Raw genomic sequence first — 21,974 nt, 5'->3', positions numbered from 1 at the left:
CACTTACTTTTGAACTCAGTTAAACAAAGACTTAATTGTTATTAATTTAATAAAATTATAAGTTCATACAGTATACATGTTTCTTATTTTCCATTACATAATGTAGGTGATTACTGGTGCAACTGACAGGCTCTTACTGCTATTAATTGTAACAGAATAAATAATGGTGCAAAAACTTCACTGTACTCTATAGCAGAGTCCCCTTGTAGCTTCCTACATAATAAGAACTTAAATACAAATGTCAGACCTAAGAAGATAGCACTCCACGAAGCTCTATACAACGAAGCTTTATATGAACTCTCTAAATTCATCCTTATGCATACAATGCAACAGAAATAAGCATTCATAGCATCACTCACAAATAATGGGGCAAACACTGTCCACCAAGCACTGTTCACAATTCCATCTATCTTCAATGCTAAGAGTACTGAAAATATTGTTATTGTAATTAGGTTTATCCATATTTCAAACACTGTCAATCCAATCCACTGCACAATTTCATTGAGTGTAAAAAACATTTTTGTTTACTGATTGGCACCAAGTACTGCGTTCCTGAATATGCGGATGTGAATTGATGAGGAGTGCCTCACTTGAGCACCAAAATCGAGGTCATCTGTGAGGGGTTCCAAATCATCTGTGTGGAAAATAATATTATGTTGAATTGATAGTTTGAAGCTCTCTTTAAAAAATTAGTTACGTTATAAGTTGTAACTTACCGACAACATCCACTGTGCCAGTATTTACTTCTATTTGGCATGTACCAGCAAATAACACCTGTAGATGTAATGCCAAGTTGCAGCACCTTTGTATAGCTGCGCCCAAACCATGCAGTATTATTTCCTTTTCGCCTTTTGTCAGAAGATCGCAACACTTATCTAGTTGTGCCTGAAGAAATTATACATGTTATGATAAAAACAATGCAAGCATGCTTAAAATATCGTACCGATACCGATTAGGTCTTTACCTTGAAGGTAGTCTTCTTTGTAATGAATATTACATTGTCTCCGTCAATGGGACGAATTGGCAAACGCTTTTTAACTGCATAATTCTTATTTGGAAAACGTTTAGGTTTCTTTTTAGATTCTTGTTTAGCTTCAGCAGAATTTTCATTTTCCATTCTTCGAGCGTGTTGCAGTCTTCCTTCTGTCAATGTCAACTAGGACATTTTTTTTTCATTTTTTTTTTGTTTTGGTTTTCCCCGAAGGGTAAGGCAAAGGGAACTATGCCCATACAGCCATGTCTTACGTATTTTTTTTCTTGATGATTAATGAAATGATGAAAGGTGATGAATGATGATGATGAAACCTAAGCCCCCACCCTCGAAGTAGACTCCTACTCCGAACCTCAAACGAATTAACTCAAAAGTCCGCATAAACTTTTGAGTTATGAAGCGGCTTCCCGGCACGAAGCGAAAATAGGCAGATACACTTTGTTTATTGAATACTCCAATATAATAACACTCGCGAATGTCTTCTGACTAACTTAATGCGATCATTAACCACAAAACACCACTTCGTATTAATTATTTAGATTACCCAATGAAGAAAGCAACTGTCCCGTTCCCGTTTCCCGCCGAAAAGCCTTTTTTTTTTAACTTGTTTATCCGAGGTTTATCCCTTTGGCAACTGTCTGTCAAGATGACAATATTAAATGCGTTTGTGAATCACGTCATACATCGAAATGGCAAAAATACAAAATAATAGCACGTAAAAACATCACAGACATTTAATAATTTTAAATCTACTACCACTCTACCAATCTACTATCACAGCGTAGTATTATTCCTTATTATCACTAAGAAGCTCAATCATGTGCTCCCCCCCTGGTCCGCGGAGGTCCGTGTTGCTATACGGGTTCCTCCTACTTGCTCCTTCTTTGAAAAACGTTTGTAAACTTCTAGAAAAATACTTCTTATCTTTGAATTTTGATGACAGTTTATCAACAGATTATTTCCATCCAACGTTACGATGTGCAGATAGGCAAGGGCAATAATTAGTAATTATAATTAATATAGGGGGATTTCCATTGGTTTAAGGGTGTTATAAAAATACCTGAAGGCCCTCTCAATGATAGGATTATAAAGTAGAGCACGCACGATGTGTTCGTGCAGCTAGGAGTAGGTATAAAATTTGTAGTCTAGTTAATGTTGTTTGTCTAACAAAATGGGTTGTGTGTGTTGTTCCCTTAGCTCTTTCGTCTCCATTCTCCTAGATGCACTTGAAAGGTAAATGCGATTGTTATGTTCGTACCTACCTATCTTTATGTAGGAAGTTAGCGTTATCATTATTGGCGTAGAAGAGGATGCGCTGTCTTATTGGTGACTTGTATCTCTGTAGCCTGATAGGCTCATAGCCGTGATTTTATGACTAAGTTTATTATTATTGCCGGACTACTGGTGGACCTCTCGCAAGTCACAGTATTGGCTGGTCTTTGGTCTTGATTAGTCTGGTCTGTTACCGAATTCCAGATTGGTAGTGTTTCCTATACGGTTCATCATCTCCATCTAAGGACTTCGTAATTAAAATGTGTCCGCAGATTCTGCAAGTTGTAGGTCTGCTCGACCCTTTGGTGATGTTCTTTAGGAGTATTACAAAAGGGGTTTAAGGCTTTACTAATCAGTTAAATACACGGTAAGTTGCTTGATTGGAAATGGGTTCCCTACTGCGGAGTGGGGCGCACAGAATTGTCGCTGGTAACTAATTACTTTATTTTTACCCGACTGCGGCGAAGCAAAAAGGAGGGTTATATTTATTAGCCCTAACTTTTGCATGTCACTTCTCAATTAGGTATCGGTAAAACGCGAATTAAAACATTTTCTTTTCAGAATATCGTTATGCACGGTGTGTGCTATGTTGACGTGCTGTCTCCTGTTTACTATAATCACTGTGATGGTCTTGGGTATTGGTATTGGTTTCCATTACTGTTTTGTCCAGAGTTCAGTAGAGGCTATGGGTAAGTTCAAACCCTTATTTTCGCTTCCGCAACCGTTCTCCTTATTATTGTGTTATACTCTACATAAAATTGCAATTTAAAAGCCTACTGCTTAAAAAAAACTACTAAATGTGTATAATGCTGGCGACGTGTTATTTGAACCAATAGTTAGCCAGTGAGTGAGTGTTTGTCTTATTTGGTAAATTATCGCAACTCACGCGATATTGTGAGCTCCGTGCTGTGGCTACTATACTTATAATCGAAGAGATTTTTGTAACGTATATTCAGAATTTTGCATTTAACTCGTCGTGTCGAGTCTTGCCTACCATAGACAGCATTTTTTTTTAATAACATAGGCTCGCGTTTGATTACAAACTCACTTGATGGGACCTAACTACCTAAGTGACGATGTGGTCTAGGGTGGATCACGTTTACCTAGCAATTGCCTATTCACTCTAGCCTTGAAGACTCTCAGATTATAACGATTTGGGAAAATAGACGACGACAGACAGTTCTTACACGTCTACGGCGCACTCGCTTAAACTACGTCTTATTGACTTACAGGAAGGGCAGCAAAAGCCGCCGGTGCTTTGCGTTCGGGGCAAGCGCAACCAGGCCCCGTGATGAGGTCCGTGGACTCGGCCCTGCGGCGGGGAGGCCCTCCCAAGACCGACACCTATCGCGAACGACGCGAAGCCGACTACCCTCCACTCACCAACAATAACACCCTGAACCGACTCAACTCCACTTTACTCACCCACAACCTAACCAGCGTCGATTATATACAATTTTTCAACATAACAAATCAAAATTTCACTAATATATGATTGTACCTATACCTAATGTCGTTTGATCCTAATAAAATGCACTTTTATTATAATACTGAAAGTATTTTATTTATTAAATAATAAACACGTGTTTATACTAGTACAAATATTATCTTTAAAAGATTTACTGAACACAACGTGATTACAAAATCTTGAAATAGGTAATGCGTAGCAAATACGTAAGTAAGTAAACTTTACAACCATTGTTGTTGTAAACTTCATAATTTTGGCATCAATTTGTCATCAAAGTATCGTTCAAAAAGTGCTGTTTTTAAGAGGTCTGAAGAAAGGAATGGCGGTGGTGGTGTTGTTTCGCGATCGTCTGAACCGACCGATGAGTCTGCGAGCCAGTTCCTTTTCGTGTGGGGATAGTTCAGGTTCGTTTGCTGGTCTGGAAACATAAAAATACTTGAAGATTGCGAGACAGGCGGTTCGGTGCGTTCCCGGACGGGAACTGGGAGAAAGCAAACCTTACACGACGATAAATAAGTGGAGTTACGATAAAAAATATGCATTTAAGTATCATTATCGCATTAGGTTGTATACTATTTTTCTGTTCTACAGGTCAAGCTGTATTCAACAGAGTATGTAGGTAGTGTTAACTTACCTTTCAGTTTCCAGAACAACGATAGGTGTTTCCGAGTTCTCCAAGTATATTTGCTGGCCTGGCTGTTTGGTCTGGTAAACTTCTGCAAATGAACGAACAAACCCAGATCAAAATCAAACGAACGCTTTTCGATAGTCGAAATAATCGGGTTATACGTTAGCGATTGCAGAAATATACATTTGCCACTGAAACTATCTCTAGATATCACTATAAATACAGGGTGTTAGTGACATCGTAACGAATACTCAGGGGAATGATTCAGACCATGATTCTGAGTTAATATCAGGTGGAATTTTTCGTCGCAAAATTCATGTTTTTTTTTTAGTTTTTTAAATTATTTTCAATTCTATACTTTTGCGATGGAAAATTCCACTTGATATTAACTCAAAATAATCAGCTGAATCATTCCCCTCAGTATTCGTTACGATGTCACTTACACCCCGCACAAGTACATACGGTAGCCATACAAGTAGGTATGGGTGTTAGTGACACCGTAACGAATACTGAGGGGGATGGTTCAGACAATGATTCTGAGTTAATATCAAGTGGAATTTTCAGTCTGAATATTCATGAAAATTTTTGTGTTTTTTTAAATTATTTTCAGTTCCATACTTTTGCGACGGAAAATTCCACTTGATATCATCTCAGAATCATGGCCTCAATCACCCCTCAAAGTTTTCGTTACGATGTCACTAACAGCCTGTATAACTGTAGAGAACCTACTTATGAATACCGAAAACGAGGTACCCACACCTTGAAATACCTACGATGAGATGAAGATGGTCTTTGTCCAGCAGTGGAACATGTAAGTAGGTACTTTAGGTACTAAAGTAAAGGTCTTATTACATGACGCGATCTATCGGGCCCGATGCGTCTGGATCGGTATTTTATACTTACTTATGTACCCGATTCTGTGCCCGATGAGTCGCGCAATGTAATAAGGCCTTAAAATCACGAGATAAGTCTATTTGGATAGCTGCTAAACGGGAACGGAAGCCGGTATGGAAATTAAACCTTATACTTATAAGCGAGTCATCGCATGATGAACTAAGGACCCGCTTTATTTAGACCGAAAACAAATGTGATAGGTGGTGAACCGTATCGCCGCCTGTAATGTTCGATAGCCAACTGTGTATGTACGAGAAGTGGAAGGGTGAAGTGAACTTACCAAGAACAGGCATGGGCGCGTGATCGACTTGTGTTTTATTGACGGCTACGAGTCTCACCACCGGGCGCGCCTCGGGCCCTGCTCTCAGCAATGCCGCCTCCGTTGTCGTTCTTGCCGACACTGAAACGCGCAAATATTATAATTATAAAACAAATATAGCATTATCTATCAATCATATTTAGGGTTAGCAATTTTAAATACTAATGCAAACGGAGGATGTCCAAAATGTTATAGCTTTAGCTTTTTAAATAGACGAGTAAATAGCTCTTTCAGGAAATAATCAGCCTTAAGACTTTTCCAATTATATACATAGTTTATCACTGTTGCATGTTGGTGGGTAGACCTTAAATGTAACATTCCACTTTTTAAAATATTCCAGATCTGTAAAGAGGGAACACTAGAGCAGCGTGGTAGAGTATGCTCCATATCTCATCTGGTGGCTTAAAGGAGGCCTGTGCCCAGCACTGGGATGTATATGAGTAGGTAATGAGGAATATTTTATACAGTAAGTATATACTTCACTGCTATGTATCTCTTCGGTTTCACTGAATTATTTTCTGTTCTGTGCAAGACACATTCATTTCGGCCATTGAATAATTACTTACGTGGGATATAATAAGTAGATAGGTAGGATATACGCATACCTATTAAAAATATAATACAGTAAAAAGCTTACTCGAAAACGAGGCGAGTTCCTTCTGAGCGTAGTGGTACCCTACCGAGATGCCGTATATCATCAGCACAATGATGGTGAACATGAGCAGCATCAGCACGAACGCGCAACATGTCCACGTTAATACTCTGAAAATATACAAATCATTATAATAAACGAACTTATTGATTTCCACTAAAGCGGAGAGGAGAGGAGCTGAAACTTGTTGAATCGACCAATCACAGCGTGCGCGAGAAACTGGGCTCGTATTTTTGAATCGTTCGTCCCCAACTCACGTGCAAAAACATAATATACCTGTCTCATCTTGCAAAGGACAAGTTCTGATGTGCTACGTGAAACGGGCATATACTTTCGCACGTGAATCGAAAACGAACGATTCAAAAATACGGCTTCCGGTTTGTAGTTCTCTCCATCGCGGTGTTCGATGCTCGGATATCTCCGCTCCGTTCAGCTCAGTGGAAACTCACTTTTAGACTTTAGGCCCTTCGTACAAAATGCTACGCAAGTCTTTAAAACTAAACCACGCGGTAGGTGTAGGCATTTGTTTGCGGATTCATTACCGCATTTCCTCTCACGTAGTCTCCTTAATACCAAAGTCGCCGGGTATCAGTTGCATAGCATTGTTTACGAAAAGGCTAATATATAAAGAAGTATGATAATATTTAAATCTTATTTACCTTTCGACGCAAAATGTGACAGAACAAAAAATGGACTGGATTACTCCCATTTTTCTTTGTAGGAATTAGATCTCTGAAACAGCAACGTGTTTTTTATGAAGATTGTGTTAAAGAACACACGATGTAGTGTAGAGAGGTAGGTAGTTAAACATTTTTTCTCAGTGCATCCTTTTTCGTTTTGGTGCCCTTCCCAAACATAATATAGCTTCACACCGATATCCCCGAGATGTAGCCCACTCTCCTCGCCAGCTATGTTTTTAAGTCCTATGTAATAGGGAGCGAGCTTATTTCCCGGGCACAAATAGTGGAAGCCACGCGATATCAATTAGCTATGATCCAAACATGAATTTGAACTCGTAAAGTCGAATCAGTGGTTTAGGTTTTCGTTACACTGCCATGTAAGCAAGGCGTTCTCCGTGCAGGACTATGACGGGTTCTTCTCAAAACAACCATGTGGGTATATCGGAGAGGAGATGAGAGGAGAGGAGCTGAGACTTCTTGAATCGACCAATCACAGCGCGCGCGAGAAACCGGGCTCGCTTGTCTTTATCGAAATTGCAATACATATAAATATAACTTACTACAATACTTACCGATCAATTGATTAAGTATATGAACTACGTAGCTAACGTTGGCGTACAAATTGACTCCAATTTCATTATATAGATAAAATATTATAAAATCCTGATCAAAATCACGCTACAAAACAAAGCTAGTGCATCTTCTGGCAGGAATGGCAGGATCGAAGTTTTCTTCTTTAACGAAAATATTATAATGTCAATTTTCGACCTGTTATTCTATGAAATAGATCGCTATACCAATAAAAAAGTAGGTAGGAAAGTAATCAGAAAATGAATAAAAAATACGTGTAGGTACTTGTTCCTCTTGTTAGAAAGTGTACAACGTACTTATTACTTTCATGTATGCTTGTAAGTACATACGTAGTACATAGTCGCTACATGAGCCATATCAGGGGCATCTGGTGGCTGAATAGTAAATCTGACACCAAGGTTTACGATGTTGGTCATCCACCTCACTACCCATACGATAAAAAAAAGAAAACAACTTATACTGTTGGGCGCAAGCCTCTCAGGAGTTACATACTTTACCACGCTGCTCTAATGCGGATCGGCGGTGTTCGAGTAGCTGTGAATAAAAAAATAAAATAAAAATAGTATTTATCAGTGTTGAATGAAGTATGATCCATGTAGGTAGGTACGTATTCTTTGTACGTACTAATACCAGCGAGCTATAGCGAGCGGTATTTCAATACTATAAGTAGATGTATACGAAAAATCAAACAAGATAAATACAGTAATAAATATTTTTATTTAATAACAACTTTATTAAAAAATACAAGATACAACAGTCTCAGAGTTTTAAGGCACTCACAACCACAAACGATTCAAATACATAATTCAACGTTAAATAATTTCAAAATGTATAATGTAAAATATAGAAAAAAATATGTTTCAATTGAAACTTTTTGGATAACAACAAACTTGTTAATTAAAAAAAATATATTTTACGTGCTTAATACGACAACACTGATCCCAACCGAGCTCTATGATTGGGCAAATGGTAAAAAGTTGCCAATTAATTTAAAAAAGAAAACAATTTAAACTACGAAAACGTCAGTGTTACGATGTCTGTACCTATTTTAAAACTAGTATTTAAACACACAAGTGTTTGTCTATTGTAAAAGTAAAAATATATGTCAGACTTTCTCGTGATTATATTGTTAATAGTTTAGTTATAGAGCAATGCGGGCTTCCGGCAGACCGGCTTAGTACACTCTATAACAGACAAAGTATAGCTTCAACTAATTATTTTTACACGAAATATATTTTACACTTACACGCTGTGTCGTCATATTATTCCTATTTCCGCGGGAACATCATAATAATAAAACGACGTAGGCCTAAAAATGCGTTATACTTACATACAATGCAAAAAATATATCAAAACCTATGAAAAAATATCAATGAAATAATATCCTAGTTATTGCTTGATATGTACGATCATTATAACAAAAAATATATGTACGGTATTGACGATAATGTTTCAAGGCAGACGATAGATAAATTACAAAAAAAAAAGAAATAACTTATGATTTTTTACGATAGCTTGGTTTACGTGGTTAGGTTATTTAGGGATTAGCCGTACCAACTTGTAGTATTTTCCATAATCCGCGTGCAAATTATTGTCACCTAAGGTATGTGAGCGGTAGGGCGGGAGAAGTAGACAAACATTGATTGATGGACTAATCTCAGCTGAGATTGCCCACAAAACCATGCTTAAGTCCCCGCTTTTATATAAAAACTATCACATTGACATGGTCTTGAGACCAGGCTCGAAGCTGAGATTAATTTATTAATACCACCCTAAGTCAGGGTGACATGCCCGCCGATCGGTAAAATCGCATCCATTGTTGTTTAATATGTTACTATATCGCATCCCTCCCCACGTCTCACCTCTCACAAACAGTGAGCTCCCGGGAATTTGCCAAAGTGGGAATGTTCCCGTTGTACACATAAACATACATAAACTCACGCCCGTAATCCCTAATGGGGTGGGCAGAGCCACAAGTAATCAAAGACAACGTCCCGTCCCGTTGTAAAGACTCTTTAATAGTAAGGACACTGGCTGCTTTTTTCGAATTGTTGTTTCTTGTACTCTGATCTTCAATAAAGCTTTTTATATTAATTTCCCAAAGTGGGAACATTCCTGGGAACAATTCCTGGTCACATTACTGTTCAAGCAGCGTTCACAAACCTCAGGCGGTGACAACAACTTGTGCGCGGACTGTCGACAAGGGGATTTGGCGCGTGGGTGACATTGACAAAAGGGCGCTGATGTCCATTTGCGACAACTGTCAATAATGGCCAGTCTACATATAAAAATATTCAATAATAGAACAGAGCGCTTACTAAAATTAATTTGGCATTACAAATTAAAATATAACCAAAAAGTGACAGCACAACGCAACGTAAGCTGATTTGATTATATAAATATTTCGTTTTTTAAATAATTTATGCTCTCTTCGAGGTCAAATAAATAATATAATTTGTTTAAGGGTGGGTACTGACTGGTGCTATGTAATTTGTTAGACCGCCAGCGTTCATGCAGTCAGTACGGGGAAATAAAGCGCTCGCAGCTAGCATCAACAGAGATTTTATCACTCGCCGTAACGAATTAAGCTCACTGCGAATGGTACATTACGCCTGGTAATACACCGCTGTTACGTAACAATCTTAAGAAACGTTACTCCTAAATAATCCAACTGCAAGCAAGCTTTAATTAAACAAATAACCAATGGTGCTGATTCCAGTACAAACCATCCAAGTTTATTTTAAGTTATACCTGTAATTTTCTCATCCGCCGAAAAGGAAAGGGACGGCAGTTTCGATTGACTGGCATAATATTTATGGAAAACACGTCAATTTTAGGCAGAAATTTAATTAACCCTTCCAAAGACAATATCCCGGGAGAAAAAGTTGACAGCACACGTCAAAATGAGCGAGATGCTATTCATTCATTCATTTTAAAATTAACAGTTGTCAATCATCCGTCCCTTTCCGTTTCGGAGGATAAGAAAATGACGGGTATAACTTAACATTAGGAGGTGTTTGCAGGAATCGGGGCCATTATCAAAATAGATAGCTACACGAATTATTCTATTATTTAGACTTGGCAACCTCTATTTGGCAGTCAGAGAAACGCCACTCGATCAAAGGTATAAATTTTATGTTTGAAACTAAATATTGACCCGTATTCTAAAGATGTTCAGTTGACTCTTCCGCTACTCGACTCGTATTTCAAGTTGACGTTTACGTCCTGGACTTGAGGACTTTATACGTACTGGAGTCGATCATATCATACTGCCAACAAAATAACATGAAATTAATGACGTCATGCCTTAAAGTAAACTCGAGTTAACGCGCCGTCTAAGAATACCGACTTTCAGGTCGCCTCAGCTGAGTTAACATCTTAGAATATACGAGTGTTAATTTGGGGTACCAAGGTGTCACAAGACAGCATAATTATAGATAATATATAATTATTTGATTTCTCCATTTTTTCCGGCTGTGACATGTAGCGCCACCTAACCGCGAGTAGCGGAACTACGAGCAGCGCCACCTGTCATTGAATGGAGGGAACCTTCCTGATGGTAACCTGCCACTCTGTGATAGATGGCGCTAGTTAGTATGGTAATTCGAAGGGGTACCGACATATCTAGAACCTACTCTACAATAGATGTCGCTACCTTATATTCCGAAGGCGCCCGAGCCTGGTGTATTTATGTGGATATATTCTCTCGTTATTAAAACGGACACCGTGCTGACAACATCGTTTCCTTGTTTCTCCCGGAATTCCTGTGATCATAAGGCTTAATGTAATTTATGTGGATACATTTTAGTGGTCGTAGATGGTAGCGGGTGTCACGTGTTGGCGTGCAGCATGTTCCAGAGCGGCAGGTCGGCCAGCGCGGCGTGCAGCTCGTGCTGCAGCTGCGCGTGCAGCGCGGGCGCCGCGTGCGCCGCGGCCGCGCCGCGCGCCCACGCCCGCACCTGCCCCGCCAGCCCGCTCAGCGGGCCCAGCCCCGTCACGTGCAGGTCCATCGCACTGCCGACAAGACGCACGGTCAAACTACGTAACAATGGTAAAAGTCATAGCCCCCTTACATGACTCTGTTACATGGCCGAATCGTGAATTTGTGGGGCCCTGGGCTGAAACTACTTACCTCTTGATTCCCAGCGCCGCCGTTTGGGGTTCGGATATTTTTCGCACCGCTTCCCGTGAACGCCGAAAGGCGTCCAGGTGACCGCAGCCGATATTTTAGCTTATTATAATTACAATAAGGAACAAAGTGGTATAAATTATATATGAATGGATGCAGAATGAAATGACCTATCCATAGACAATAAAACTTTTACTGTTGCCATATAAAAATATAAAATATTACCATTCAAAACTTGCCGTGCTGAAGGCGAATGGTTTTTCACGACTACCTTCACACGAATATCTTTAATTTCTACAAAGCAAAGGTATATTGTAATTGATATTATTGTAAAGCTTATTTTATGAACTTGATCGTGAAATAAAATGTAAGACATAAATATAAAGATTTTATTCGTAGTATCAAATTAAGTACATAAGTACATATGTACATACGTACGTACGTTTACATTACTATAAAAATGTAAACAAAACACTTATCAAGTTTCTACTCATTCAAACACGTAGGGTATACATCTCATATGTCAAAACACTCGTTAGATCAGTCTTATAATATAAACAAACGAGTTACGAACGAAAAAGCTGACTCAAGTACCGCGCCACTTGACACGAACCCGTGACCTCGGGAATTACGTCATAATAGCCGCCATCTTGATCGGGAATAACTCAACTAATAGCAAAAAATATTTTAACACATTATTTTTTTTTCAAATTATGGTCTACTTTTTAGCGGGATCTGGGGGCCCCTTGTAACCCCGGGGCCCTGGGCTGCAGCCCAATCAGCCCATAGGTAGATCCGGTCATGCTCTGCTACCACCCGACTTCTTCTCTCGTGTGGGTTGTGAGGTCAAAACCGACCTCATCAACCCTGGTGTTAGGGTTACTATTGAGCCGCCAAAGGCGCCTGATATAGCTCATATACTTGCCACATACTTACTTAAGTAAATACTTAGTAAACACAAGTAAATACTATCCGACAAACGGGTGATCAGCTCGTAACGTCCTAACCAAACTAGTGACCATGAAGTCATTTTTGGATATGTCCCCACCGGGATTCGAACCAGGGACCTCCGCATTGTAAACTCTCACTCAAAACCAAAAACACTTACAGTAGCAAAATAATCGTACATTGTCTTAAGTTTACGTGGTTATTATCATAATTAAAACACATAATAACGGGTTTTTACCGCGTTTAAATCACATGACCACTGACTGATCAGTCAGTGATCATGGCACTTGCAACGGTGTCGAAATATCGGGAGTCTCATATCCCTATTTAAAAACGCGGTAAGAACCCGCTATTATGTGTTTTAATTAAAATAGTCATACACTAAAAAAAAAAAACTCGTTAATTTTATAGATTTCGGGCCCGATTCCTAAATAATGTTAAATAATGTTAGGTGCTCACTCGCAATGCTGCAGTCGGAGGTCGTCGAGCTGCGCATAGGGCTCCCACCGCGCCAGCCCCACGGTTATGGCCATGTGAAGCGCGTTGGACGTGAACGCGGCCGCCAGCCGCCCAGAGCACGACGCGCCCATCGCCTTTATGCGATACTCGTCATACCCGATCTGTGAGGCCAAAATGGTCTTGCGAGAAATCGGGTAGTTGAAAAAATAAGAATTTCTCATTACATGTAGTTCGTTGGTCTAACAGGAAGCTCGGCGAGGTGTGGGTATTTAGTTCAACTTGCAATGGATGTATCTCTGACTACCCCTATTGAGACCAATTGGGATATAGTCCTGAGCTTATGTTGTTATGTGTAGTTACAAAACAGACATAAATTGATATAATAAATTAATAATTGATTGCCATACGCCAGCCATACGAAACCAGAGTTAGAAAGAAATGGCAATAGGAACGCATGACGTCAGATGTTCTTAGTGCCATACGAGCGCGCGGGCTGTCTCGCTCGCACTAAGGCGTTAAGTGGCACAAGGTCTATATAAGTATAGTAAGTTTTTAAGCTACTAAACAGTTAAAATATGAAATATGACGGATTTTGTAGTTTATCACTTAACGATAATATTATTATCGAATAGCTTCTTTGTATTAGGATCATTTTGAAATATTTTATTTTTACAAAATAAAAATGCGTTTTTTTATCTGTGTATTTCAAGACCCGAAACACGGACGGCCATGATTGAGCGTCGTGTGACGTCACATTTCACAAAACAAAAACTATGTCAGGTTTCAACCTTTCAAGTTATACTGTTTGACAGTTTCTTTATTGAAATGTGACGTCACTGGACAAAATGTCACGTGACCAACCGTTTTCGCGCGAAATTTGAAATAATAGAACAAAAATATGTTTTTTTCTACGATATAAAGCTTTTTCGAGAAAATAAAATATTTTAAGAGGTTTAAAAAAAGCGCTTGTATTTTTTTTAATTAGTAGCCAATTATCTAGTTGCAATACCTGCAAGTCCTTTATCCTGAGCGTGACGTGGAAGCAAGTCTTCATGGGGTCAGGCCTGGTGACGCTCACGTCGTTGATGCGGTTGATGGTAGCCAGGTTCTTGACCCACCCCGTGTCCGTTTCCAACCTGCCGATAAACGATACCGACCCTATCTGTAAACAGATAATTGACAGAGAAAAAATTAAAATATTAAAAAAAAAGTTAGACAACACCACTATATCCTTGAAATTTATCTCGTTTTGAATCCGATATCCGCTTCCGATAGGGTTAAAATGGCCACATCAAAGCAATTCATGTTTTTACATGAATCTTTCTTCTTTTTTTCTTTCTTTCTTTTGCTTTTTTAAGCAATCTTGCAATTTGACATTTGCGCATATAAAAGTAGGTGCGCAATGCAAACAAATTTCAAATAGAAATATTGCTTTTTTAGATTAATTGCTTCGATGTGGCCTTTTTAACCACCCAAGTCTTAGATATTTCAGAATCCACCATCGATCTGCTCTAAACCGCTGAATTCGACTTTATGAGTTGAAATTCATATTTGGATCATAAATAATTGTTATCACGTGGTATTCAGGATGTGCGCTGTGTTGATGGCAATAGACTCGCCACCTATAGGACTTAAACATAGCTGGCGATAGCCCCTTCAGGGTTACAGGCGTGATGTTATGTTATGAGGGCTACTAAGTCTATGATATCAAGACTCACTTTGTGCAAGAAGGTGGCGTGTATGGGCGGCAGTTGGAGCACCTCCCGGCAGGTCTGCAGCAGTGTCCGCCTCATGTTGATCAGCACCATGTCAATCACTTTGTTGCCGTTCTGTGCTAGTTTCGTCACCATATCACTAGAAGTAACATGCATTGATATATAAGTACCGTAGGTTGAACATAAGCGCTCAAAGAGCGGGACGTAAAGTTAGAGCAGAAATAGTGATGCATGCTCTGACATTCCGTAGAACTGGCAACATGTGGAAATGTATAACTATAATAATAAATTTTCATTTCATTTTCATTTCTACCGCGTTGCGAATGACCACGCGCTATAGATTTTTGTTTGTCGTTTTTTCTCGTAGGTATAATTGTGTGTACATAGATTCAATAAAATCGTCAAAAATATTTTTTCTTTTTTTCCCTTTTTCGTAACGAAAACTTTGAGGGATGATTCAGACCATGATTCTGAGTTGATATCAAGTGAATTTTTCCGTCGCAAAATTAATTACTTTAGTGTTTTTTTAGTTATTTTCAATCCTATATTTATGCGGTGGAAAATTTCACTTGATTTTAACTCAGAATAATGAGCGTCAGTATTCGTTACGATGCCACTCTTTAAAATAATAATCGTCCGCTTGTATTCTCGTCGCAATATTTTTGTATGTGTAACCTAAGTTCTCAAATAATCAAATCAGTCAATCAAATCAAATATACTTTATTGCACACAACATACAAAACCAATTAACACAGATGATGATAGATACAGTACAATCTGGCGGCCTTATTGCTAAGCAGCAATTTCTTCCAGGCAACCAGTGCATAGGAAACATTATTACAATTTGGTGCGGGACAGTGCAACATCTAGTATATAATAATAAATACTATAAATAAGAAAACAAATAAAAGTAAAATAAATAAATAAAAATAAAATAGAAATATATAAATATAATTACATACATACATATACCCATTTATATCAGACGTATATATTATAATTAAATATGAAATTACATGTAGATATGACAATAGTTTCCTATAACTACTAAAGGATAAAATACGTTATATTAATATCCACACAGCGACTCGTAATGAGCACGTAACAGATTTTTTAAACTCTGAAGAGAATTAGCTACTCTGATGGCGGGAGGTAAAGAATTCCACAATCGCACAGATTGCACCGTAAAAGACTGCCCATAGAAATCTGTATGGTGAACAGGGCCTACTAACAACATTCTGTTGCAGGATCGAGGCTGTCGATGGTGAACCTCTGTCCTAAGACTAAACCGCTCTTTCAGGTAATTGGGAGAAGAAGGATTGTGAAGGATGTTGAACAGGAGACAGAGGATATGCGAATTACGCCGAAGCCGCACCGGAAGCCACTTGAGTTTCGCTCGGTACTCCGGTAATAAGTGAATTGTAAAATTCTTATGGGAAATAAATGTCTTAAACCAGAAGTTTTAGTAATTTTTTTGTATGATGCGCTTTACCTACGGTAGTTATATATCCATGGTAACACGCAGCGCTTCATTATCATATATATCATAAACAGCCTATAAACGTCTCACTGCTGGATACAGGTCTACCCTCATTCAACCGGAGGGGATATGGAGCATACTCCACCACACTGCTTCACTGATGCTTGGTAGATGTATTCGTAAACAAAAGTAAATAAGAATGTTTTCCGCGTTGATCAGCGTTTTAGATAGCATTGGGCTAAGTTTGCGGTTGAGTTAGCATGTAGGTCACAGTCAATGACCTAGAATGCGGCGCCGACCTTCACGATGGAGAAAGCAATAACAAAATGTTATTGCAAATAAACTACTTGTAATTTATTTATTTGTCGAAGCTCTGACATACATTAAGGAATAATACTACGTATAGAACGGCAACTCTCCGCTCCCCACCAGCGGCTGAGCTAGGTTTACCTCACCCTCCCCCGGTCTTACTTTAGTCGTCAATCGTATGGCGTCAGACGTTACACACACAGATGCGCGTGTACGATAACGTCAATGAGTGGTGTCTGTGTAAAACGAGGTGTTTTGTATAAAGTGCCTGTGGTGTGCTAATTATTGGCACTTACCTTAGGGAAATTTTGACTCGGCTTAATTACATTACGGAATGAGAACCCGTTAAGAGTAAAAGCGAGAGAGATGCTTTGACGCATAGTCTAACGTCTTCTCTCTCCTCCGGTATAGTAGAAAACCTTACAGTTAACATTATCGTACCACGTTTGACAAGAGCTGCGTGTTCGAATCCTGTTCAGGGTGGTTAAAACGCCACATTGAAGCAATTTATCTAAAAAAAACAATATTGTCATTGCTCACTTATTTTTTATGCGCAAATATCAAATAGCACTATTGCTTTTCAGATGAATTGATTCAATGTGGCCTTTTTAATCCCCCAGGGCGAAATCGTTCGATATATTCTCTCCGCGAGTGCGGGTCTTACCTGAACGCTTCCAGCAGGCTGGGGTTGCAGCACATGAGGTCTGACACGCTGGTGGCTTGCCGCAGCGCCTGCGCAAGGTGTCGCTGTAACTTCTGCCGCAGAAGCGCGTACAGCGGCAAAGATATAGCTGCCGTTAACGGGAGATCATCTGGAATTACGATAGCTAAGTGTTACACATCCATATACATAAAAAAGCAGGTTCACGATTAAATTCACCATTCTTCTTCTTCTATCGTGTGGGTTGTAAGGTGAATTACCAACTTCACCAACCCTGATGTCGGGGTTATTATTGAGCCGCCACAGGCCCCTGACATGGCTCATGTAACGACTACTTACTTACATCAGTAAGTCCGGGACCAAAGGCTCGGCGAGGTATCGGTACTAGTTCGTCTTGCGATGGATCTACCTCTGACTACCCCAATTTTGTTATGTTATATGTGTCAGGACTTCATAAAATATCAAGCCAACGTTGTTGCTTAACAAACAAGTGTAAAACTTATCTTAATTGCCAACTCGGCCCACTATTAGTTACGTAGAGATAGGAGTTACTACCTCTGTTACTGATAACTATGTAAATAAACTGCAACCAGCCAACCGTTTACTAATGAGCATAAAAACTGCCTATTTCTCCCATCAGCGGGCTTAGCACCGTAAGCGCGCGACTCTTTCTCGCCTCGACATACGTCACCCGTCACTCTCACAGTACTGCACAGAAAGAGACAGACGATCTCTGTCGCGGCGAGAAAGAGTCGGGTGCTTACGGTGCTAGGCCCGCCGATGTCGCTAATGTCGAGTGTTCTTAAATTTTGACAATTTAACTTCAAAATCATAGTGTTTTATTTCATTTATTCCCTAAAGATACCAAAGAAAAAAACTTATTTTCAAATCAAAACTGCCTTTTTCCAACTGACAGCTCTTTTTTTTCGTAACTCATCCTTACGGTACCCTCACATCACCGAGTTTTCTGTTAGACCAACGTGATAGGTGGTGGTGGTAATGTACTTACCTATGTGTTTAGCGAGCTGCTCGGTGGTGGTAAACTCGTATCCTCCGTTTCTTTGAGGAGATGGCCACGATAGCTGATGAATTAAATGTATAATATTAATAGAATCATCGAATTAACTTACCTATTAAACATATATGGAGTGAGTAAATTAAACTCAAAATCTTGGTTGCAAGTGCATAAAAAATATTAAAAAATAGAAGTAACAGAGGGGTTAGTTATAAAACTCACTTTTTATGTATATGAGCACATTTATTACTGCAAAAACTAATGGAAAAAAATGGTTAGGTTAGGTCAAAAATAAACTGTAAAACGTCTAAAACATATAAAATATTTTCTTTTTTCTATTTAATTTTATTTAGGAAAAACACAACAATAAGTTCGATTATTATCACGTTCTTCTATGATGTCAAAGTGTACATTTTCATATTATAAATTACGTATTAATTTCTAGTTTAGTTAAAAGTAACTGATTTGACTGAATAGAAACTAATGCCAAAAAAGAAATATACGGTTGAACATGGTCATAGAATAAGGAATAATATCCGCTCCCCACCAGCAGCTGAGCTAATTTTACCTCACCCCCTCTCGGTCCTACTTTAGTCTTCAATTGCATGGGCGTTAAACGTCACACACACAGATGCGCGTGTACTATAACATCAATGTATAGCGTTTGTGTAAAACGAGGTGTGACATGGTCTTACCTTAACAAGTACCTCGTCATGAGTGAATTGTATGCCAGGGTTGGCGAAGGAGAAGGCGTCCTCATCCAGAAACAGCCCCACATTTACATCCGCTGTCATGTTCGACAAGGATACTCTGCAACACGGCACGGTCACGAGCATTAATATGCATACACTTTGGTACCATGTCACATTAACTTTTTTGACAAATTGAACTGTAAGTCTCACTAAATGTCAAATGTGTTAGTGCGACAGAGTCCTAAAGTGGGTACATTATGTTGCTCATGACTGTACATCATTATTTACCATGCTTATAATGGTGTAGATTCGGCCAACCACCTTAATTGTAACTTAATTTGACAGGACTAAGACTAGCTCCATCTCTTTCTTGCTCATATTGTAAGTGAAGGACGGCAACAATTTAAGGGTTGTCAAACTAAAGTTAGGTTAAGGTTGTGTCCACCCAAATAGACACATTGGTGTCTCCTGCTCCTGCTGGACTTAAAATGTGGAAAATTTAAAGGGAGTGGAAATTTTAATGCATTTAATATTTTTGAAATAAATATTAACATTTCTGAAAAAAAAAAAAAAACACTTTTACTATCTTTACCTGCTTCCCTAAGTACAGACCTGTAATAGATTCATTATTAATTTCAATATGTAAATAACATCAAAAGTTAACTATGAGCATGAAAAACGAACCTATAAAATGATCATAGTAAAGTTTAATATAATTCTAAATAAAAATATTTGCAATTCCCAATTGGCTGCAGGTGAAAATCAGTGTCATAGTCTAGCTACAGCTTAAGTATAATAAATATTATTAATTTACTTCTAAGTAAGTAATAAATTATTTACAGCCCGTACAAATATGTACAGGTATAACCAGTTGCGGCTCAGATTTTCTAATAATAGTTAAACAAAAAGGACTTTGGTTATTAAGATGATAAAGCTCAAAATAAATACCTACATTGGAAGTAAATGTTCTTACATAAAATGTCCTTCAGACATGACAGGTATGAGGTTATAGAGGTTCTCATTGAATGCGCTGTAGATGCCCTTAACATTGACCTCTCCCAGGGAGCAGCGCAGCACTAGCCCCATGGACTTGAGGTCCAGGGATACCGCCTGCATGTGGAACATTGGAGACTTCACCAACTCTAGTCTGGATAAGTTCCTGAAATGTTATTGATGTATTAGGTCATTTATAGTAGAGATTCAGAGAGTACTTCTAAGTCTCCGTCTGTAATAGTTGATAGCCAACTTTACTTGTAATTGGAGATTACAAGTTGCGCTTAAGATAAATAAATAACTCATTGCACATCAAACTGGTAGTCCCTGCTTAAGAGCCAAGTCTGTAAACCACTGGTCTTAATTGGGTAGGCAGAGAACACAGAATCCAGAGAGAACTTGAATTTGAAATTTGTAGATTTTGAGAATTCCAAGAATTTACTTAATGTTATTATTGTTTATAATGTAATTTATGTGGATTAGTTAAAAATGGAAATCTCAATATACATACAAAATATTAAGATTAGATCAAGTGTTGTAAAACAGCTACTTATTCAGTAATCTAATAAATCTTAAAAGCAAAACAGTACTCTTACTTACACCTGTGTGTTTTTAGCAAAATAAGATGTATCCTCCAGAGTGTCTGGTTTTTTCTGTTCACCATTTTTTGTTTGTTGCAGTGCCACATTAGTAAAACTCTGTGAGAAAAATAAATAAAAAAATATCAACCAGGACTGCTGAGTGAAAATGTGTTAAATAAGAAATTATTTATCTTCTTTCAAGTGCTAACCATGCACTTTATAGTTAATATAACAAAGTCATAAAGTATATAACTTTTGGGACAGTATGAGTATGTTAGCAAATGAAAAATTGCTTGTGGTGGGGCTCAGGCCCAAAGTTCTTTTTAAATCCAAACCCCTTTGTTTAATGATTGTGGCAGGAAATGTGGCTGTTTAAAAAAATTGTTGAACCCAATATAAAAGTGTGAATCTTATGTTTCTTTTCTCAGTTCGCAAATATTTCTTATAAGATTTATATGTGTGAGATGTAACATTAAATGAAATAAATCAATTATTTGCACCAATCAAACATGTTTTCAGAATCAACTTTTCGTATAAAACATATTAAATTATAATAATTGGAAAAATTAGAAAACGATTGTACGAAGTTACTTCTGTTACAATATTAATATAGGTTACAATATTCATCTCAGAATTGTTATTCAGGTACCTGAGTCAGGTACATGTAGATACAATAAACATCTAGTGCTATGGGTCCAGTTAATTAAAAAATAGGGAATTATTTACCCGTTTGATAACGTCCTGCAGATTTGGCTGGACTTTGGTTAAGAGATTGTCCAGTTCTTGCTCAATATCAACACTTTCTTCCTCCGACATTTTGATACACACATTACCTATCAAGTACCACGGTCACAAAAATTTATAACACGACGAATTATTAAAGAAATCTTTGAAAAGGAAACATATTGTGCGATATGCACACAGCTGCGTTAGCCGTTGTGTTGTCAGCTGGTTGTCAATGTCACTTTGACACGACACGTTGACAGTTGCTTTTTAATTTTTTGGCCTTATTATCAAGATTTTGGGTCATATGTTTTTTTTCACATTATCGGAAGTCAACAAGACAGTAACAATCGGATAAAATATGCACTGTCGGTCTTATTGCTTTAAAGCAATGATGAAAGATCAATGTATTGGAGAGGCGGATTCGTGCAATAAAAAAACTAAAACTAAATGAATAATTAAGTAATAGGAAGAATAAGGATTCGTGTGACCAATGACATGCTAATAGATATTGGAATCTTTTATTTTTTTCCAAATATTCGGTTGGGTATACATACATACATAGCGGTCAAACATATAAGCCTCCTTTTTGCTCCGCCGCAGTTGGGTAAAAACAAATGAACGCTTTAATTTTATATTATTTTGATTTTGGTATTTCTAATAGAACGCAAGATATCCAATATTAGAAAACAGCAATTTCATTTCATAAGTTATTATTTGGTTGGTCAGTGAAGAAAAATGAAACAAAACACATTATTATAGTTATTTCCATGA

General features: G+C 38.2%; 5 protein-coding genes across 7 annotated transcripts in view; 2 read left to right on the top strand and 3 right to left on the bottom strand.

Moving 5' to 3' along the window:
• Window positions 1–1,299, top strand: part of LOC126371828 (FACT complex subunit Ssrp1) — a 129,129-nt gene extending 127,830 nt beyond the window's left edge. The window contains exon 15 of the mRNA XM_050017199.1: window positions 1,183–1,299. The gene's annotated coding sequence lies outside the window, so the exon portion shown is untranslated. The remainder of the gene's footprint in view (window positions 1–1,182) is intronic.
• Window positions 32–1,169, bottom strand: LOC126371846 (transmembrane protein 203-like). 2 transcript variants are annotated; one of them, XM_050017231.1, is made up of 3 exons: window positions 965–1,169; window positions 717–885; window positions 382–634 (listed from the first exon to the last, which is right to left on the bottom strand). In XM_050017231.1, the coding sequence occupies exons 1-3, from the start codon at window positions 1,115–1,117 to the stop codon at window positions 525–527; spliced, it is 432 nt and encodes a 143-aa protein (XP_049873188.1). In that variant the 5' UTR covers window positions 1,118–1,169; the 3' UTR covers window positions 382–524. The 2 variants fall into 2 exon arrangements, with proteins under 2 accessions (XP_049873189.1, XP_049873188.1); XM_050017232.1 differs by lacking the exon at window positions 965–1,169 and having other exon boundaries at window positions 32–634; window positions 717–857.
• Window positions 1,300–1,770: 471 nt separating the features above from the next.
• Window positions 1,771–3,790, top strand: LOC126371845 (uncharacterized). Its single transcript, XM_050017229.1, has 3 exons — window positions 1,771–2,224; window positions 2,825–2,952; window positions 3,496–3,790. The coding sequence occupies exons 1-3, from the start codon at window positions 2,163–2,165 to the stop codon at window positions 3,756–3,758; spliced, it is 453 nt and encodes a 150-aa protein (XP_049873186.1). The 5' UTR covers window positions 1,771–2,162; the 3' UTR covers window positions 3,759–3,790.
• Window positions 3,791–3,999: 209 nt separating this feature from the next.
• On the bottom strand, window positions 4,000–6,933 carry LOC126371843 (uncharacterized). The gene is made up of 5 exons (XM_050017227.1): window positions 6,884–6,933; window positions 6,210–6,334; window positions 5,534–5,653; window positions 4,366–4,447; window positions 4,000–4,149 (listed from the first exon to the last, which is right to left on the bottom strand). The coding sequence occupies exons 1-5, from the start codon at window positions 6,931–6,933 to the stop codon at window positions 4,014–4,016; spliced, it is 513 nt and encodes a 170-aa protein (XP_049873184.1). The 3' UTR covers window positions 4,000–4,013.
• A 1,755-nt stretch (window positions 6,934–8,688) lies between these two features.
• Window positions 8,689–21,418, bottom strand: LOC126371837 (uncharacterized). 2 transcript variants are annotated; one of them, XM_050017217.1, is made up of 10 exons: window positions 21,204–21,418; window positions 20,497–20,594; window positions 19,877–20,062; window positions 18,907–19,021; window positions 18,206–18,278; window positions 17,200–17,347; window positions 14,750–14,885; window positions 14,041–14,193; window positions 13,032–13,192; window positions 8,689–11,509 (listed from the first exon to the last, which is right to left on the bottom strand). In XM_050017217.1, the coding sequence occupies exons 1-10, from the start codon at window positions 21,291–21,293 to the stop codon at window positions 11,326–11,328; spliced, it is 1,344 nt and encodes a 447-aa protein (XP_049873174.1). In that variant the 5' UTR covers window positions 21,294–21,418; the 3' UTR covers window positions 8,689–11,325. The 2 variants fall into 2 exon arrangements, with proteins under 2 accessions (XP_049873174.1, XP_049873175.1); XM_050017218.1 differs by having other exon boundaries at window positions 14,041–14,139.
• Window positions 21,419–21,974: the final 556 nt, after the last annotated feature.

This window comes from Pectinophora gossypiella, chromosome 13 (genome assembly GCF_024362695.1).
Source record: "Pectinophora gossypiella chromosome 13, ilPecGoss1.1, whole genome shotgun sequence".
NCBI classification, from domain to species: domain Eukaryota; kingdom Metazoa; phylum Arthropoda; class Insecta; order Lepidoptera; family Gelechiidae; genus Pectinophora; species Pectinophora gossypiella.
This window is presented reverse-complemented; position numbering and strand designations above follow the sequence as displayed.

Coding starts and splice junctions, on each gene's coding strand:
- LOC126371846 (XM_050017231.1), bottom strand. CDS start 1,117: ATGGAAAATGAAAATTCTGCTGAAGCTAAACAAGAATCTAAAAAGAAA. Junction 886..964: donor CAAAGAAGACTACCTTCAAG/GTAAAGACCTAA, acceptor TAATTTCTTCAG/GCACAACTAGATAAGTGTTG. Junction 635..716: donor TGGCACAGTGGATGTTGTCG/GTAAGTTACAAC, acceptor TTTTCCACACAG/ATGATTTGGAACCCCTCACA.
- LOC126371843 (XM_050017227.1), bottom strand. CDS start 6,933: ATGGGAGTAATCCAGTCCATTTTTTGTTCTGTCACATTTTGCGTCGAA. Junction 5,654..6,209: donor GGAACTCGCCTCGTTTTCGA/GTAAGCTTTTTA, acceptor TGCGCGTTTCAG/TGTCGGCAAGAACGACAACG. Junction 4,448..5,533: donor CGCGCCCATGCCTGTTCTTG/GTAAGTTCACTT, acceptor GTTCATTTGCAG/AAGTTTACCAGACCAAACAG.
- LOC126371845 (XM_050017229.1), top strand. CDS start 2,163: ATGGGTTGTGTGTGTTGTTCCCTTAGCTCTTTCGTCTCCATTCTCCTA. Junction 2,225..2,824: donor CTCCTAGATGCACTTGAAAG/GTAAATGCGATT, acceptor TTTTCTTTTCAG/AATATCGTTATGCACGGTGT. Junction 2,953..3,495: donor GAGTTCAGTAGAGGCTATGG/GTAAGTTCAAAC, acceptor ATTGACTTACAG/GAAGGGCAGCAAAAGCCGCC.
- LOC126371837 (XM_050017217.1), bottom strand. CDS start 21,293: ATGTCGGAGGAAGAAAGTGTTGATATTGAGCAAGAACTGGACAATCTC. Junction 14,194..14,749: donor ACGCCACCTTCTTGCACAAA/GTGAGTCTTGAT, acceptor ATCTGTTTACAG/ATAGGGTCGGTATCGTTTAT. Junction 13,193..14,040: donor TCAGGATAAAGGACTTGCAG/GTATTGCAACTA, acceptor TTGGCCTCACAG/ATCGGGTATGACGAGTATCG.